The sequence below is a fragment of the Lolium perenne genome, chromosome 6 (genome assembly GCF_019359855.2).
Source record: "Lolium perenne isolate Kyuss_39 chromosome 6, Kyuss_2.0, whole genome shotgun sequence".
In the NCBI taxonomy this organism is placed as follows: Eukaryota; Viridiplantae; Streptophyta; class Magnoliopsida; order Poales; family Poaceae; genus Lolium; species Lolium perenne.
The window spans coordinates 91,120,233-91,136,999 of NC_067249.2; the positions used below are offsets into that span (position 1 = coordinate 91,120,233).

Sequence of the window (16,767 nt, forward strand, 5' to 3'; positions counted from 1 at the left end):
CCAAGCTCATGGAGATCAACTCCATGCAAGAAGAAACATTGAAGGAGTACTTTCCCTTGAGCAAGGACCGTGCATGTTGCACTCATGAAAGCGACATTGCCAAGATGGAAAATGACAAACGCTTGCTCATGAAGTTGAACACTCTCCAAGAAGAAGCTTTGATGGAACATTTCCGGGTGAACAAGGCAAAGGAGGTCCAAGTGTTTGATATTTGCCATCCACACCCTGAGCATGAAGATGAAGTCAATCGCTTGAAGGCCAAGGTTGATAGACTCCAAGTTCAAGCCAAGTACTTGGAAGGAATCATTGAAGCAAAAGATGGAGCCAAAGAGGGCTCGGGCAATGAAGGAGGAGTGGCTACCAAGCCAAAGAGGAAGAGGAAGAGGAGGACCAAGAAGAAGATGGACAAGAAGAACATGGAGACCAACCGTGAAGGGAGCAATGCTAGCTCAAGAAGGGATGGAGTGCCCAACTCCGCCTCGACGGGTTTCGCCGGCTCTAACAACCCTTCTCATGTCCTTTTTGTTGATTACTATGGACATATTCGTGCTCGCTTTATTGGTCCTCAAAAGGACAATGTTGATTGGACTATTTGGGTTCCCAAACCCCTTGTTACTAACATGCTAGGACCCATTGAAAAATGGGTACCTAAATCCAAGACTTGATTCCTTGTAGGACTATGCTTCCGGTGGCGCTAAATGGGTGGTTGATAGTGGAGCCACAAGTCATATGACCGGAAGCAAGGATATTGTTGTCGACCTCGGACCTTCTCTCTCTACCGTTTCATATGGCGACAACACGTGCTCTAAGGTATTGGGTCTTGGCAAGGTGGTGGTAACACCCGACATCTCACTTGTGAATGTCCTCCTTGTCGAGACCCTTGGTTACAACTTACTCTCCGTTCATCAAATTGCTCGTATGGGATTATGCACATTCTTTGATGAACATATGGTGGTCCTCTTGTGGAGCAAGACACTCAATGTAGCTTTTGTTGGATATGTAGAGATCGGTTTGTATGTTGTTGATTTCTCCGGAAAGACAACGTCTTCCGCTCTTTGCCTATTCGCCAAAGGTGACAAGGGTTGGTTATGGCATCGCCGACTAGCCCATGTCAACATGAGGACTTTGCAAAGTCTCCACAAGGGTGGCCACATTCTCGGACTAAAAGAAGTGTCTCTTTTTGCAAGGATCGTGTTTGTAGGGCTTGCGTACAAGGAAAAATGCATGGAGCTCCTCACAAGGCCAAGACCATCATCTCTACCACAAGATGCTTGGAGCTCCTACATGTTGATCTCTTCGGTCCACCTTCTCATGAAAGTCTTGGAGGAAAGAAATATTGCCTCATCATCGTTGATGACTATTCACGCTATTGTTGGGTATTCTTCTTCAAGTACAAGAGTGAGACTCAACGGACCATGATGGAGTTTGCCAACCAAGTTCAACGCAAGTACGACAACAAGATTCTCGCAATAAGGAGCGACAATGGAACAGAGTTCAAGAACTATACATTGGATGACTTTCTCGGCGAGGAAGGAATCGAACACCAATACTCCACGCCATATACTCCCCAACAAAATGGGGTCGCCGAAAGGAAGAATCGAACCTTGATCGAAGCCGCTCGAACCATGATGATGGAATATAAGTCCAACTACAATTTTTGGGCGGAAGCTATCTCTACCGCTTGCCATGCTACTAATCGCATCTACTTCCGCAAAGGTCTTGAGAAGACACCATATGAGATCCTCACCGGCAACAAGCCTAATGTGTCATACTTCAAGGTCTTCGGATGCAAATGCTACGTACTTGTCAAGGACACGCGCCTATCCAAGTTTGACTCAAGAGCTGAAGAAGGAATTTTCGTTGGCTATGCTACGGATTCTCACGCCTATAGAGTCTTCAACAAGTCAAGTGGACGTGTTGTAGAATCTTGTGATGTGACGTTCGATGAAGATGATAGATCTTTGGAGGAGCGAAGTGCTTCTTGTGAGAAAGGAGATGCAATTCCCCCGGATACCATAGGAAGGATGAGTGTGGGCATTCGCCTACCTCAAACGCTACCTTCTATGAGTACCGGGGAAGGACCAAGTTCCACCCAAGTGGAGCCATCTACACCACAAGGCCAAGCTTCTTCCGTTGATCTAACAAATGCAAGCCAACCTCTACACCAACCTCAAGTTCAACCTCAACCTCAAGATCAACCTCGACATCTACAACAACAATCGAGTCCAAGTTCACCTCAACAAGCTCAAGAACAACATACACCGCAAGCTCGTCTACCTCAACACTCAACATCAAGTGACCAAGGTCAAGCTTCAAGTTCTTCTCCGAGTGGTTCGGGGAGAGTCTTCATGGACAATAATACTCCCCATACCCCCGAGCCATCCGGATCTCATGACCATGTTGCCTCTTTCAACGACAATGGAGGTCAAGGCGAGGACCTAAACCGTGATGAAGGCCAAGAGGACTCACAAGAACCATCTCCTGAAGCTGACGCTCGCCGTGAAGATTCTACTCCAAGACACTTGCGTCTCAAGTCTCATTCCTTGCAAAATATCATTGGTGATCTAAAGAGAAATGTCACCACTCGGAGGCAACTTGCAAACTTTTGTGCGCACCATGCCTTTGTCTCTAGGGAGGAACCACTCAAAGTTGATGATGCTCTCAACGATCCCGATTGGTTGAATGCAATGCAAGAGGAACTCAACAACTTTAAGAGGAATGATGTATGGACTCTCATGAAGCGACCCGATCATTGTCGCAATGTTATCGGCACCAAGTGGATCTTCAAGAACAAGCAAGATGAAAGTGGCACGGGCATCCGCAACAAAGCAAGATTGGTGGCACAAGGCTATTCTCAAGTTGAAGGCATGGACTTTGGTGAAACCTTTGCACCCGTTGCAAGGCTCGAGTCCATCCGTATCCTTTTGGCCTTTGCCTCACATCATGGCTTTAAGTTGCAACAAATGGATATTAAGAGTGCTTTTCTTAATGGTCCTCTACATGAGGAAGTATATGTGAAGCAACCCCCGGGTTTCGAGGACCCCCATTTTCCGGACCATGTCTTCAAGCTCAAAAAGGCCCTATATGGTCTCAAACAAGCTCCTAGAGCTTGGTATGAGCATCTCAAGGAGTTGCTTGAAGACCGTGGTTTTCAAGTGGGGAAAATCGATCCCACTCTTTTTACTAAGAAGGTCAACGGGGAGCTTTTCGTATGCCAACTCTATGTAGATGACATCATATTTGGCTCTACTAACACAACATTCAACGATGAGTTTGCTATGTTGATGACAAATAGGTTTGAGATGTCAATGATGGGTGAACTCAAGTACTTTCTCGGGTTCGAGATCAAGCAATTGCGGCAAGGCACCTTCATCAATCAAGCGAAGTACCTCCAAGACATGCTCAAGCGCTTTGATATGAAGGACGCCAAGGGGATCGGAACTCCGATGCAACTCAAGTGTCAACTCACTCTTGACGAGGGCGGCAAGGCGGTGGATACCAAGCTCACCATTCGATGATAGGTTCGCTTCTCTACCTTTGTGCCTCTCGCCCGGATATCATGTTGAGCGTTGGTATGTGTGCACGGTTTCAAGCAAGTCCGAAGGAAAGCCACCTTGTGGCGGTCAAGAGGATCTTTCGATATTTAGTTGATACCCCACACTTTGGTCTATGGTATCCAAGGGACACGAACTTTGCCTTGGTTGGTTTCACCGACTCCGGTTGGGCGGGCGACAAGATTGATAGGAAGTCTACCTCCGGAGCATGTCACTTTCTTGGAAGATCTTTGGTGTGTTGGTCCTCAAAGAAGCAAAATTGTGTCTCCGTCTCCACCGCGGAAGCCGAGTATATTGCCGCGGCGAGTAGTTGTGCTCAAATCTTATGGATGAGGCAAACCTTACGGGATTATGGACTCGAGTATAGCAAGGTGCCCCTTTTGTGTGACAATGAGAGCGCAATCAAGATCGCCTACAATCCGGTTCTTCAATGCAAGACTAAGCACATCGAGATACGGAACCACTTCATCCGGGACCACATTGCTCGCGGAGATATTGTACTATCCTATATTGGCACCAAGGAGCAATTGGCGGACATCTTCACGAAGCCCTTGGATGAGAAGCGCTTTATTGAGTTGAGGCATGAGCTAAACGTCATTGATCCGTCGAACTTTGCTTGACCGTCGTGCGCACATACCAATCTTACCGTCATATCTAGATGAAAGGCACGCATGGACATAGGGGGAGTGTGGTTTAAATCCATTGAGCTATCACTCCCCCCATAATGCATAAAGAAATCCAAAACATTTGCTATTTGTCAATTAAGTGACTTATGAGCTTCATGTTGAGTTGTAGTCCGTGAGTCCTAGATACATCGACGCGACCTCACAACTACTATACTCTTACACGGTGGCTTCGGCCACCAACACCCCCTCTTTGCGGGTTTTTCGGTTCTTCATGACCTTGTTTTGCCTTTCTTCTTTGCTTTCTTCTTTTTTGTTTTTGAGAACCTCCTCCAAGCTTGTTTTCTCGTGATTTTTGCAAGCTTGGTTGTATGTTCTTTTTCTCCATCTCTCTAGTTTCATTACCCTCCTTTTTGGTGTTCCGATGCCAAAGGGGGAGAAGTTCCTAGGTGGATGGAGACCTTTGTTGGTTGTAGCCGTTTGGTTCTAGTTGCTTATCTTGTCTCTCGGCTACACCAACAACCTCATGGAGGCATCCTATTGTGAGTTTGGGTATTCTCAAGGCTATGGTATGATAACTTCACCCAAATCTCCGTATATGATCTTATGTTGCCTCCATATTGTGCATATGCCTCTTGAACATGTCATCTATCTATGTTGCATATGTGCTTGGTTTGTAAAAACTAGGGGGAGCGATGTCTCTATAACATGTGCATTTGTATTCAAATACATATTCATGATATGCACATGTGTAGGGGGAGCTCCGTCTAGTTTTTGCAAATCTAATGTTCTCATCATAATATCATATGTTGTTGTCAACTCTTGTGTTGTCATCAAACACCAAAAAGGGGGAGATTGTAAGAGCAAAATTCATATCCCATGTTTTGTGTGTTTGATGACAACACTTGAGTAATCTCACCGTGTGCCTTGAGTATCATTGTTAGATTTGCAAGTACACGGTGACCTCGCCGGACGCGTCAAGATCGGAAGACTGAAGCGTAGTTGATAGGTTTTCCGGTTTTGTGTGTGTTTAGCGAGGTAACAAAGTTGGAGAGAAAAAGGGAAGAAAACCAGATTTAGCCAGGCCGGTACTACAGGTACCTGTAGCGGTAGTACCGCTACCCCTATAGGTACCGCCCTCGGTACCGCTCTGAGTCTGTGCTGAATTCGTCCCCCAGAACAAGTTGCGGTACCCCTGCAGTACCTGGGGCGGTAGTACCGCTCACGAGCGGTAGTACCGCTCAAGGTACCGCTTGAGGTACCGTAATGCGTTACGGTCGTACCGCTCCGGTACCGCCCCGGGTACCGCTCTGGATCCAGTAAGGTCTGGACCCTATTGCGGTACCACGAGCGGTACCGCGGGCGGTAGTACCGCTCTGGGTTCTTTGACCAGATCTGGGGTGATTTCGAACTCAGGGCGGTAGTACCGCTTGCTCCAAAGCGGTAGTACCGCTTAGGCCAAATCTGGACATAACGGTTGGATTTGGAGGAGCCTATTTAAGGGCCCCTTCTTCCCCACCCGATTTTATCTCTTCCCCTTCTCTCTCCTCCATTGTTGCTGAGCTTAATCCTTGAGGTTCTCCTTCCCCCTCCAACCAATCTTGCCCTAATTTTGAGGATAGGTGGAGGAGACCCCGATCTATAGTTCTACCAAGAGAGATTTCACAAATACTAGCTATTCCTTAGTGGATCTTGGTGGTAAGGTTCCTTTGGTGGATCTTGGAGAAGAGTTCCTTTGGTGGAGCATTGGGGAGTTCCTTTGGTGGAGCCTTGAAGAGTTTCTTGGTGGAGCATTGGAAGAGTTCCTATGGTGGAGCATTGGTGATGGGTTCCTATGGTGGAGCATTGGAGATGTGCAGCTATGGAGCCTAGCTTGGTGATGTACTAGCTCCATAGGGTGTTGGGAGCATCCTTGTGTGTGTGGAGCTCGCCCCAACCTTGTGAGTGGAAGAGGGAGAGCACCTCCGTGGAGCTCTCTCGAGGAAGAGGGTGAGGCCTTCCTTCGTGGTGTGGCCGCCTAGTCTCTTGTGTGAGACTAGCACCTCCTCAACGCAGACGTACCTCCTTTAGTGGAGGGAACTGCGGGAAACAAACCTCGAATCGCCTCGCGCCCCCCCCCCCCCCCGGTTATCTCGCTCCTTACTTTCTTTATCTTGTTGATTCCTGAAGCTATTCTTGATCGGCATCTCATCAAGAAAGGAAACTCCGCTACGTCCCAAGGGCTGATCAAATGGGAGACGATTCCAGCAGAAGCAGCAACCTGGGAGGACCTGTCCAACCTGAAGAAGCGTTTTCCTTCGTTTGATGCTTGGGGACAAGCATCAGCTTCAGAGGAGGGCAGTGTAACACCTGGGTTGTGTCACACCGGTGAAGCAATAGAGGAGATGTAGACCAGGATGAAAGTGTGTGTACGGGTGGAGTCCAGAGGGCAGCTATGTGTGTGCGTGGATGAGCTGTGCAGTCCAATCCAGCTATTTGTACTGAACCAACAGAAAAACAAAGGGGAGGAAATGAACTGAAAACTGAACTCTCTCTCTCGCTTCCGTATCCTATTTGCTTTCTCTGCTTCTACTCCAATTCTTCGATCTGGATCTAGTTTTTTTTTTTTTTTTTTTTTTGAACATAAAAGATTTTATTAAACTTAGGTGCATTTTACAGAAAGGAGCGTGAAAGGGACCACGCTGGATACAGAAAGGATGTCCTTGCTAGGACATTGACCTGCTTTTGTGCTTAAGCAACGAATAGCTAAAGAAGAATTTTGAATTCTAAGAGCTAGACGTGCCTGATGATCCGCCTTAACATTTCTGCCTCTCCCAATGTGAGCTATGTTGTTGCATTGAAAGGAGGGAGATGCTTGGATTGCCGCAAGATGAGGTCTATTCTCCCAATGTCCTGGAGCATTGAACACAGATGGAGAAGCTGCCGCCAAGACTAGCACCAAACTGTCTGTGTAAAATATGGGGTCTTGAACCTCTAGAATATCTGCTAGCATCGTAGCTAGCAGCAGTCCAAAAGTTTCTGCCTGCAGTGGTGAGGAGGCTGGCGGAGAAAGTGCAGCAACATGCAGCTCCTGAAGGTGGTTGTTGCCTTGTAAGCAAATGACTACTCCAAGTCCAGCTCGGCTATTCTCTGCACATGTTTTCCTTTCCCAGGAAGCATCGCAAAAGATAATGTTCCTAGTGGAGTTGGCATCTTGAGCTTGCGAAATTGTTAGCCCTAGTTGGTTTTTCCCCGCTGTGTTGTCATGTTCTTGTTGCTGAACTGAGTTGCTGACTTCTAAACTGGTTCCTCTGATTATTGCATTTGCTGCTGCATATACTTGAGAAGGCTTGCATATTTTCCTGCAAAATGAAGTATCGTTTCGTGCTTTCCAAAGACACCACAGAAAAGTATAAATAGCAGTAGTATTTATTTCCGGGTGCTGAGAAGCAAGTAAGGTACTAATCATATCAGGGATAGATGTATGATGTTCAGCAATGAATTCTGTTTTAATAAACCAAGGGTTACAATACCAAGCTGCCTTAGAGAATGGGCACAAGAACAGCATATGCATTTCATCTTCTAGACTGCCACATCTAGAACAATATTCATTGATGTGCTTTGAATACCTGCCTGCCCTCTTACCAGTAGGAAGCGCCTTCCTAAGTAGTCTCCAAGCAAATGTTTGAACTCTTGGCGCCATATGTTTGTCCCTCCAAACCTGCTTAAGAAGTGTTATAACTTGCGGTGGCACTGTTTTGGGCCTTTGTCTCGGAGGAAGTTGGAGATTACTGAAACAGTGCTTGTAAGCACTTTTTGAGGAGAATTGGCCTGAAGGGGTTAGTTTCCAAATCAAAGTATCAACGCCATTAGAATTAACAATGGGCGTTTGAAGTATAGCATTTGTTGTTTGTGGCTGAACAAAGTAGTGATCAGGTTTATATTCCAAGTTTTTTGTCCAGGAATCCAAAGATCTTTGACTTGAGCAGGATAAATAAAATGTTGTTGCTGTAAAATTAGATTATCATAAATGGTTTCCCAACCGGCAAACCAGGGAGAACTCCAGATAGAACTATTTCCATCAACAATTTGATATAAAGATGCCGAGATTAGAAGGGGTCTTACCTTGAGGATTGCTGACCAAAAAGCGGATTTAGGTTTATTTGACTTGGCTCTCCAAATGGAAGTATCATGGTGGTACTTAGCCTTCAGAATGTGCGCCAGCTGGCTGTGCGGTTCCTTCGCCAATCTCCACGCAGTCGAGAGGATGAGGCCTTGGTTTATTGCCTGTAAATTTCGAATACCAAGACCACCAATATTTTTCTCAATGCAAACATCAGCCCATGCCCGTAGGCAAAGACTTCTAGTTGTCTGATCGTCTTGAACACCTGTCCACCAAAAGTTCCTGATAATCGATGTGAGTTTTGCAAGAAATTTTTTTGAGAAAAGGATGTTGGACATGTAGTAGACTGGAATTGATGAGAACACAGATTTTATAAGAATTAACCGTGCTGCATGTGAAAGACGATTAGCTTTGTAGGTGGAAAGTTTGGATTTGAATTTATCATAAACAAATGCATAAGCAGCTGACCTGTCTTTGGAAGGCAAAATGAGAGGATGACCTAGATGAGTGAAAGAATTATCTATTTGTGGAGCTGGAAACACTCTTTTGATATCTTCTTTAACCTGCATGGTAACATTCTTGCTAAAAAGAATACCAGATTTGCCCCAGTTTGGAATCTGTCCAGATTGCTCACAAAACTGGTTTAGAATTTGAGATATAGCTTGAGCTTCCTGTATGTTAGCTCTGCCACACACAATAAGGTCGTCCGCAAACATAAGAGAGTGGATGGGAGGGCAATTGGGTCCAAGTGAAATACCTGTGAGATGATCGGCTTGCAGGGCATCCTGAAGAGTCAGAGATAATTCATTCACTGCAAAGACAAAAAGATACGGCGACAAAGGGCATCCTTGTCTAATGCCTCTCGTGCTGCTGAACTTCGCAAAAGATTGGCCATTAATGATCACCGAGAAAGTCGGTGAGGAAATGCATGCATGCACAAGATTAATGAAATGCTCATGTAGACCTTTACGCGCAAGAGCCGACGTAATGAAATGCCATTCTAACCTATCGAAAGCTTTAGCAAGATCAATTTTTAACATGAAATCAAGACTTTTCCACAAAGCTAAAGAGAAAGAATGGGCAATTTCTTGGGAAACTATTATATTGTTACTAATGCGCCTGCCTTCAATAAAAGCTTGCTGTGAAGGATGTATGTAATCAGGAAGATGCTCTTTCAGCCTGTTTGCTAAGGATTTTGCAATAATTTTGTAAACTACATTACACAAACTGATGGGTCTAAAGTCAGATGGAAGATGACAGACAAGTTTCTTGGGAATAAGCGCGATTTGAGTATCATTAAGATGAGGAGGAAGAATACCTGTGGCGTAAAAATTCCTTACCACATTTGTTATGTCATCTCCAATCCAAGACCAAGCCGAAGTGTAAAATCCAACGCTAAAACCATCGGGTCCTGGTGAAGCATCTTTCCTCATTGCTTTGAGTATGCCCCAAATCTCCTGCTTGTCAGGCACGGAGTTGGTGAAGTCCTCACTATCTTGCAGCAAAGTTGTATTTAAACTGGTCCTGTCATTATTAGTAGTCGAGGAACGAAATATAGATTTGAAGTAGTGAACAAATTCATTCGCAATATCATTCGGATCATGCAAATCATTTCCATGAGTGTTTCTAATAGAAACAATGCGATTTCGACGCCTTCGTTTTTGGACAGCATTATGAAAGAAGGTTCTATTCCTGTCCCCCTGGGTAGCCCAGTGCTTCTTTGCACGTTGTCGATAATATTCAGTGAGTTTGGTCATGTTTTCTTCGTACTGGGCAATAAGGCTGACCTCAAGATTATGATCCTGGAGCTGTAATGGCCTCATTTGTATATCTTTGATTTGTTCCTGTATACAGTGAAGTTGTTCCTGGATGGGTTTCTTCTTTTTGCACCATCGCTTCAAAGTTCCTGCAAGATTAGTTGTTCTAGCATGGAAATGTTTGTTAATAGAAGCATTCCAAGCATTTTTTGCCACATTCTGAAAATCTTCTTCATAAGTCCACCAATTTTCAAACTTGAATTGAAGTTTAGGTCTATGAAAATTAGATTCAGTTGAGATCAGAATAGGAGCATGGTCACCAATGATGATTGGTAAATTAAAAACATTGGTGTTAGGAAAAAGGGTGCACCATTCAGCGTTTGCAAGACAACGATCAAGCCTTTCAAAGATAGGAGTTGAAGAAAAATGCTTATTCGTCCACGTATAAGCCGGCCCACTAAAACCTAAATCAAACAAACCACACTGCTTTACATAGGTGTTGAAAGTGCGCATACGATACTTATGAACATTGACAGAAGTGGTGTCCACATCACACATGATTTCATTCAAGTCTCCAAAACAGACAACCGGCTTGCCAATATTTTCATGAACAAAATTGGAAACATGATCCCAAATCATCTTAGTGTGGCGATGATGGGGATCACCGTAGATACAAGCCAAAACAAAATCAGAATTAGTAATTTTATCTATAACTATGGCTAAAATCATGTGGTGGTTGGAGATCTTAACAGAAACACAAACTTCGTCAGACCAAAGCATCCAAAGCCCACCAGATCGACCCTCGGAAGGAACTACAAAGCTATCGGCAACATTAAAATGAGAGTTAAGTTTAGAAGAATTGTACCTAGAGGTCTGAGTTTCAGAGACAAAAGTTATTTGTGCACCAGTGGAATTCATGAACTTGGCAAGATACTCCATTTTAGTGGAACGGCGAAGGTTCTTGCCTGCACCTTGACAATTCCAGCCAACAAATTTCATGGCGTCTGTAGTGCCTTTGGTCTTGGCACCTCTATCCAGTTGTATTGCATAGATTGAACTTGAATCTGGGTTGGAATTCGTTGTCAAGAGCCACAGTATCAGCTAGTAGAGGCGATGAGCGGACACACAGATAGTAATCTCTTCCTCCAATCAAGATTTGAGTAGGCAAATTGATAGCCTATGTAGCTGCCTGGAAGTTTGCTCGTTGGTGTGTTAGGTAAAAGAAAACAGAGGAACCGTGAGTCTCTCAAACAATTGAGCAGATCGACTTGCGATATTTGATGAATCGAGGTAGGAAGAGATGGTGGTGGAGAGGATCAGGCAACTGGATCAAGTTGGGGAGACGTCGGATGTGAAGGTACAGCCGGCGGCGGCGGCGGAAAAAGAAGCGGCGGTGAGTCAGTATGTTCTTGATAAAAGGGATTCGGACCTGAAGATACTGAGCCGGGAAAGAGGAAGATTAGAGAGATCTAATCAGATAGAGAAGGAATCAGGAGGGGAATTAGAGCGGCATCACGCCAGTCGCTGGCAAATCGCCAAGAACGCCACAGAGGGCAAAGTCAACACGGCACTCTCGCTCCATATAAAAAATCTTTCGATCTGGATCTAGTTGCTCACGCCCCGATTCTCTCTGGTGGCCAAGGGCGTAACACAACGTTTGTGGATGACCATTGGATCAAGCGCAAGTTCTACAACTCTCTCCTCCCTTATGAGGAAGTGAAGTTGACGGCCATCCGCCAAAACGCCTCCTTCCGTGCTATGACATCCGATGAAGTTCTTAGCGAAGTCATCGCTTTGGACATCTCCAAGAAGAATGCGGAGGATCTTGTTGCTCGCGCCCACAACACCCGCAAGCCCAACCTTGCATTGAAGATAAAGGTGCGTGAAGCTAGTGAAAGCGATGAGGATCCCATTGAGTGGGTCCGGATGATCTCAAGACCAACTATCATGAGCACATGGCCCTCGCCGCCAATAGATTTTGGGAGGGAAACAAGTCCCGGAACACAAGATCAAGAAGACTACGCGATTCTTCAATAAACTTCTCCAAGAGTCCAAAGGAGGGGCAAAGGGGAAGAACATGCTACAATTGCGGTGACAAAAGTCATTTTGTTGCCGATTGCATCTATGAGAGAAGAGAAGATAATGGTGGAAGGCTTGTCCGCAAGAAAAAGTTCAAGTCTCTCTCCAAAGGATTCTCCAAGTTCTCCCCCAAGTCCGATGACGACAAGGTCTCCTTCACCAAGAAGCCAAGAGCCTTTATCATCCGTGAAGAATACTCCTCCGATGAGGACGAGGAACATGAGGACAAGAGATCCAACAAGGAAGGAGAGGGAGTGGCCCATCGCCATTACCACTCCCTCTATCTCCCTCTTCGACTCTCCAAATGAGAACCTCGTCACCAATAACGCTCGTTGCCTCATGGCAAAGGTATCCTCGGAGGTAGAATCCCCTTCCAAACTCACATCTCCATCTAATGCTTTATCTATTGATGATTCCACTAGTAACAGAATAATAGGGCATGACATTGCCCATCGCATGACAAATTATGCTTTTACAGTGTAATATTAACAGAAACTTAGTTAGCATTAAAAAAATAGATACTCACTTAACACAAAATTGAGCCGTCCGCATAAGTGTTACACTGACTAATAATGTCAGTGTTAAAACAACAAGAACATCAACTCCACGGCTTCCAAATTTCGTAATGAGACATGACACGCATCACTGTATGCAAGTTATGTGAACTCATCAACATACAAACAAGCAGTAGGCGGCAAAAACTGCCCCTCCATTTTTCCAGAGCAAGAAATTTCGGACGCTTTAAATGACAAATGGGATAATGATAATTGTAGCAAATATCCATGTTGTTGCTAGCTGTGCACCTTGAAGCAACTCAAGAACGGAAACATCTGAATCAGGTCAGTTGAGCTCCTCCTCTGCCAATCAATTAAATTACACTAAGAATGCAGATTAGCAAACCTATACATATCTAAGAATGGTGTAGTTTGCACCGTACGTAAATATCCCTTATTTTCTCAATTACTTGTAATATATGACATATCCATTTTTATTTCCCCCAACCAGCTGCCTCATCCTCTATGCAAGGGCTTCCGTGTGTGCGAGACTGAGATTAACCAGAAAATTAAAGTCTATGGCCTAATGTCATTCAGATAGGATAAGCCTTTGAGCTAATTAGAACCAAGATGCAGAAAAAACTCTGGAAGGCATTAAATTTTATTTGTTTGGTACTAAATTTTGGGTTGCTTGGCAGGAATAGATAGATCCAAATTAGTTACTCTTATATGTGTTTGTCACGGTTTGTGCCATATGCCACTTGGAAATTATAACATTATTTTCAATTTAATGGTTGTATGGCCAGGCAGTTAACCCAAACAAACATAGAGAACAGGATGGCTAATTGGAAAATTTCCGAACTTAAAAACATAGGTCTACTTCCTCACCTTAATACCAGTACATCCATTTACATCTAGAGTCGTGAGACTATTTGAGCAAGATTTTGACAAAGCCTCCAGACAGGTATCAGTTACCCCAAGTATTCCAAATAAACTGCATAAACAGAACAGAATATGCATAAACCACAAGAGATGCACTATCTTTAATTTAAAACAAAATTACCACATTACCTTAGTAGTTCAAGGGACCGACAACCTTGTGCGATAGCTATGACCCCAACATCAGTAACACGTACACACCTGCGATATAGTTATTACAGAGATCAATTAACACGAGTTAATTCCATTAGTATACTGAGAGAAAAGTAAAGTTTGCTCTTGGCTTTACCAACTCAAATTGAGATATGTCAAACTTCCGCATCTTGATATACAGGTAAGACCGTCGTCAGTTAGATTCTGGGAACCATGAGTTAGTAAGGAGAATGGTTTGATGGTTCAACTCCAAGAAGATGAATAAACAGTTACCTGGGCCCCACATAAGTCTAGAAAAGTAAGTCTGGTTAAATTTCCTATCTTTGTATAAGCCTCGTCGGTAAAACTGCATGATGCAAAGTAGGCTGTTAGATGGCTGCTACAGAGAATTATCTAAGATATTTTACAATATTATCTAGAGAGAGTATTCTTACCTTGAAAGGGCATAAAGGTTCAAGCTTTCAAGAGCAGAACATTTCTGAAGAACTTCTTGCAAAGATTCATCTGTCAACTTAATGCACCTATAAATATATCACACAGAATATCCAGGTGTTCAAATTCTGTTACTGCCTAAGCCCGCCATAATTTTGCACAATCAAAGATCCCAGTGAAATTCTGATAAATGTCAAGAATGAAAAAAAAAATGTGATCCCGGCATCTAATCATACCTGGTTATGTCCAACTTTTGTAATCCTTGATAATTATCAGTAACTAAATGTATGCCTCTATCTGATATATTCTGCAAGCGCAAATATAAAGCTTCCATTAGCTCATGTCGCCCCTTGTTATCAGAAACAGATGTATTACATGTGTCCAGTCAATGGGGCAAAAGCCATAAAAAAGGTTAGATCTGGACATGTATGATGCAATCTACAACTAATGCTTCATCGCCCTGTTATTTTAGAAATGTGTCAAAACTGCAGCGTAGCAGTGTGACTACAAAGGGATACGCAGAGCAACCGTGTTCTGTATTTGATGAGTGACATGGTTCTTCTGATCGTTTTAGCGGAATATGCACATATGTTGGGGTCAAGGTAGATTCTATAGTTACATAAAACAAATCAGCATGAAACAGGATGTGTTATCATATGCCCATCTGATTCAAGTAAAAAAAGATAAATGTTGCAGATTCCAAAAGAAATAATAAAAAAACACCACATGTCCTTAATATTAAGTATTGATTATGCATAACGTTGTTGGAGATTGATATAAAGAAAACATGTAACTGCTTAAATTTAAAGTCAGCTGCTTAGCCTGGCATAACCATAGAGAGCCTGATCGTTTGAAAAACTGTAAATTGAAAACACATGGTATAGTAACACTACCTTACAGCCACTCAGATTTAGGTCTATTATCCTTTTGCAGTTCTTCACAGTGTGTTCAATGCTTGCATCTGTTAATCTGACCCACCAAAAAGTCCAACGATTAGACGTGTGATTTATGTATAAGGGAAACATTCAGCAAGAAATTTACCCAACAATCCAATAGATAGACAGGGCTCGAAGATTAGGGCAAAGACTGGTAACAGCTTCAATTCCGTTATCAGAGATCCTCTGACATGCATTTAGGTTCAGGAATTCCAATTCTTCTAGTAAGATAGCACCCTGTAAATCATCGCATGTTAAACCAGGCACAGCTTCTGATCATAGCTTACAAAGAAACCTTAAAAGTACATAAGTAGTGCGAATCTCACCATTTCTTTTAGTTGAAGAAAATGTCGGTCATCAATATCTTGAGCAAATTCAAGGTTAAGTACTTTAAGATGACAATACCTTGCCTAAATAAGAATGGAACAGCGCATATAACAAAAAAAGCTAGTCAGCCAGTATGCACAACAAGAGTTATGCCTATTAAAGATACAATGAATGACCATAAAAGCAGAACAAAATATTATCCAGAAGACTCAGAAATTAGGATGATGATTACCAGTGAAAGCGCTGAAATAAGTCGTTCGCCGGCGTTCTTCATCTCATGCAGGTCAAGTACCTATTATTAATTTGGTAAGAGAGGCATTTGCACATAGTGGACTCAAAAGGTCAAACAGTTCGGTATGTTACACATTCTAGTTTCATGATATTACTGCACAAGGCCGCAAACTAGCTGAGTAATTCTAAATTTCGCAAGGAAAGGTCCTAGGCCTACTGTGACATGTGGTTTTCAATGTGGCAAATGCTCAAATTTCAGAGTAAAGTGTGGCAAATGACAAAAAAAATCCCCACTATGCCTCAATGTCCAGTTAGGGTACTCAAGTATGCAGGCCACCGAGACTGGTGCTCATATCAATTTTGTAAGAGCGTCGCAATTAATTCTCGTGAACTTGGAAATAACAGGTGCTCTGTTGTAACAATTTCACAGAGCTAAAACTGAATCAAGAAATCAAGCATCAGATAATCTCATGCGACTGCGAGCGGTATTTCCCGCCCAGGAATGGGATTGCGCATGTAGCGAAAGGGTAGATGGCTAGTTATGAACTCCTGAGAAAGCGCAGTAGAAGGGGAGAGTACACGCGGCGCGATACGCACCTCCCAGAGCTTGGGGTTGGCGGTGAGGGCGCGGTGGCACCAGGGGCTGATGGAGAGCAGGGCGCAGGCGTCGCGCTGAGGAAGGCGCGGGCTCACCAGCTCCATCACCTGAGGGAAGGTCTCCCGGCACCACGCCTCGTCGGCCGCCGCCGCCATCTCCGAGGTTCGCTGCTGCGCGGAGGGGGGCGCAAATTTCTCTTTGCCGGAGACGAGAGGTACGGGAGGCCCACAAACAGAGGGTTTTACTGTACATCCAAACTCGGGTATTTCCATTTTCCCGCATCAAGGCCCATCGCCGCCATCAGGTACGGAGTAACTGGAAATTGTTTTGAGAAAATGTTACTGGAAGATTTTTTTAGGTAAAGCGACATTTTATTAACTCAAAATCACTTCAATGGCTCAAGGCACTCTTTTTTAACAGGAAAGGGCCTGGAAGGCCTAGAAATTGCATTACTTAGCGGTGCTAATAGTACAAATTACAACAAGGCCCTCAAGAGATACATAAACTACAACAAAACCAAGGATTCTTTCGAAACAGACCCTA

At 43.9% G+C, this 16,767-nt stretch overlaps 1 protein-coding gene across 1 annotated transcript; it reads right to left on the reverse strand.

Annotated features, from left to right (window-relative positions):
* Positions 1–12,600: 12,600 nt before the first annotated feature.
* Positions 12,601–16,460, reverse strand: LOC127320959 (F-box protein At3g58530). The gene is made up of 12 exons (XM_051350021.2): positions 16,224–16,460; positions 15,628–15,687; positions 15,395–15,478; positions 15,175–15,305; positions 15,027–15,102; positions 14,370–14,440; positions 14,136–14,222; positions 13,975–14,047; positions 13,838–13,905; positions 13,681–13,749; positions 13,498–13,603; positions 12,601–12,972 (listed from the first exon to the last, which is right to left on the reverse strand). Exons 1-12 carry the CDS (start codon positions 16,377–16,379, stop codon positions 12,907–12,909), a joined length of 1,047 nt encoding a protein of 348 aa, XP_051205981.1. The 5' UTR covers positions 16,380–16,460; the 3' UTR covers positions 12,601–12,906.
* Between the last annotated feature and the right edge of the window lie 307 nt (positions 16,461–16,767).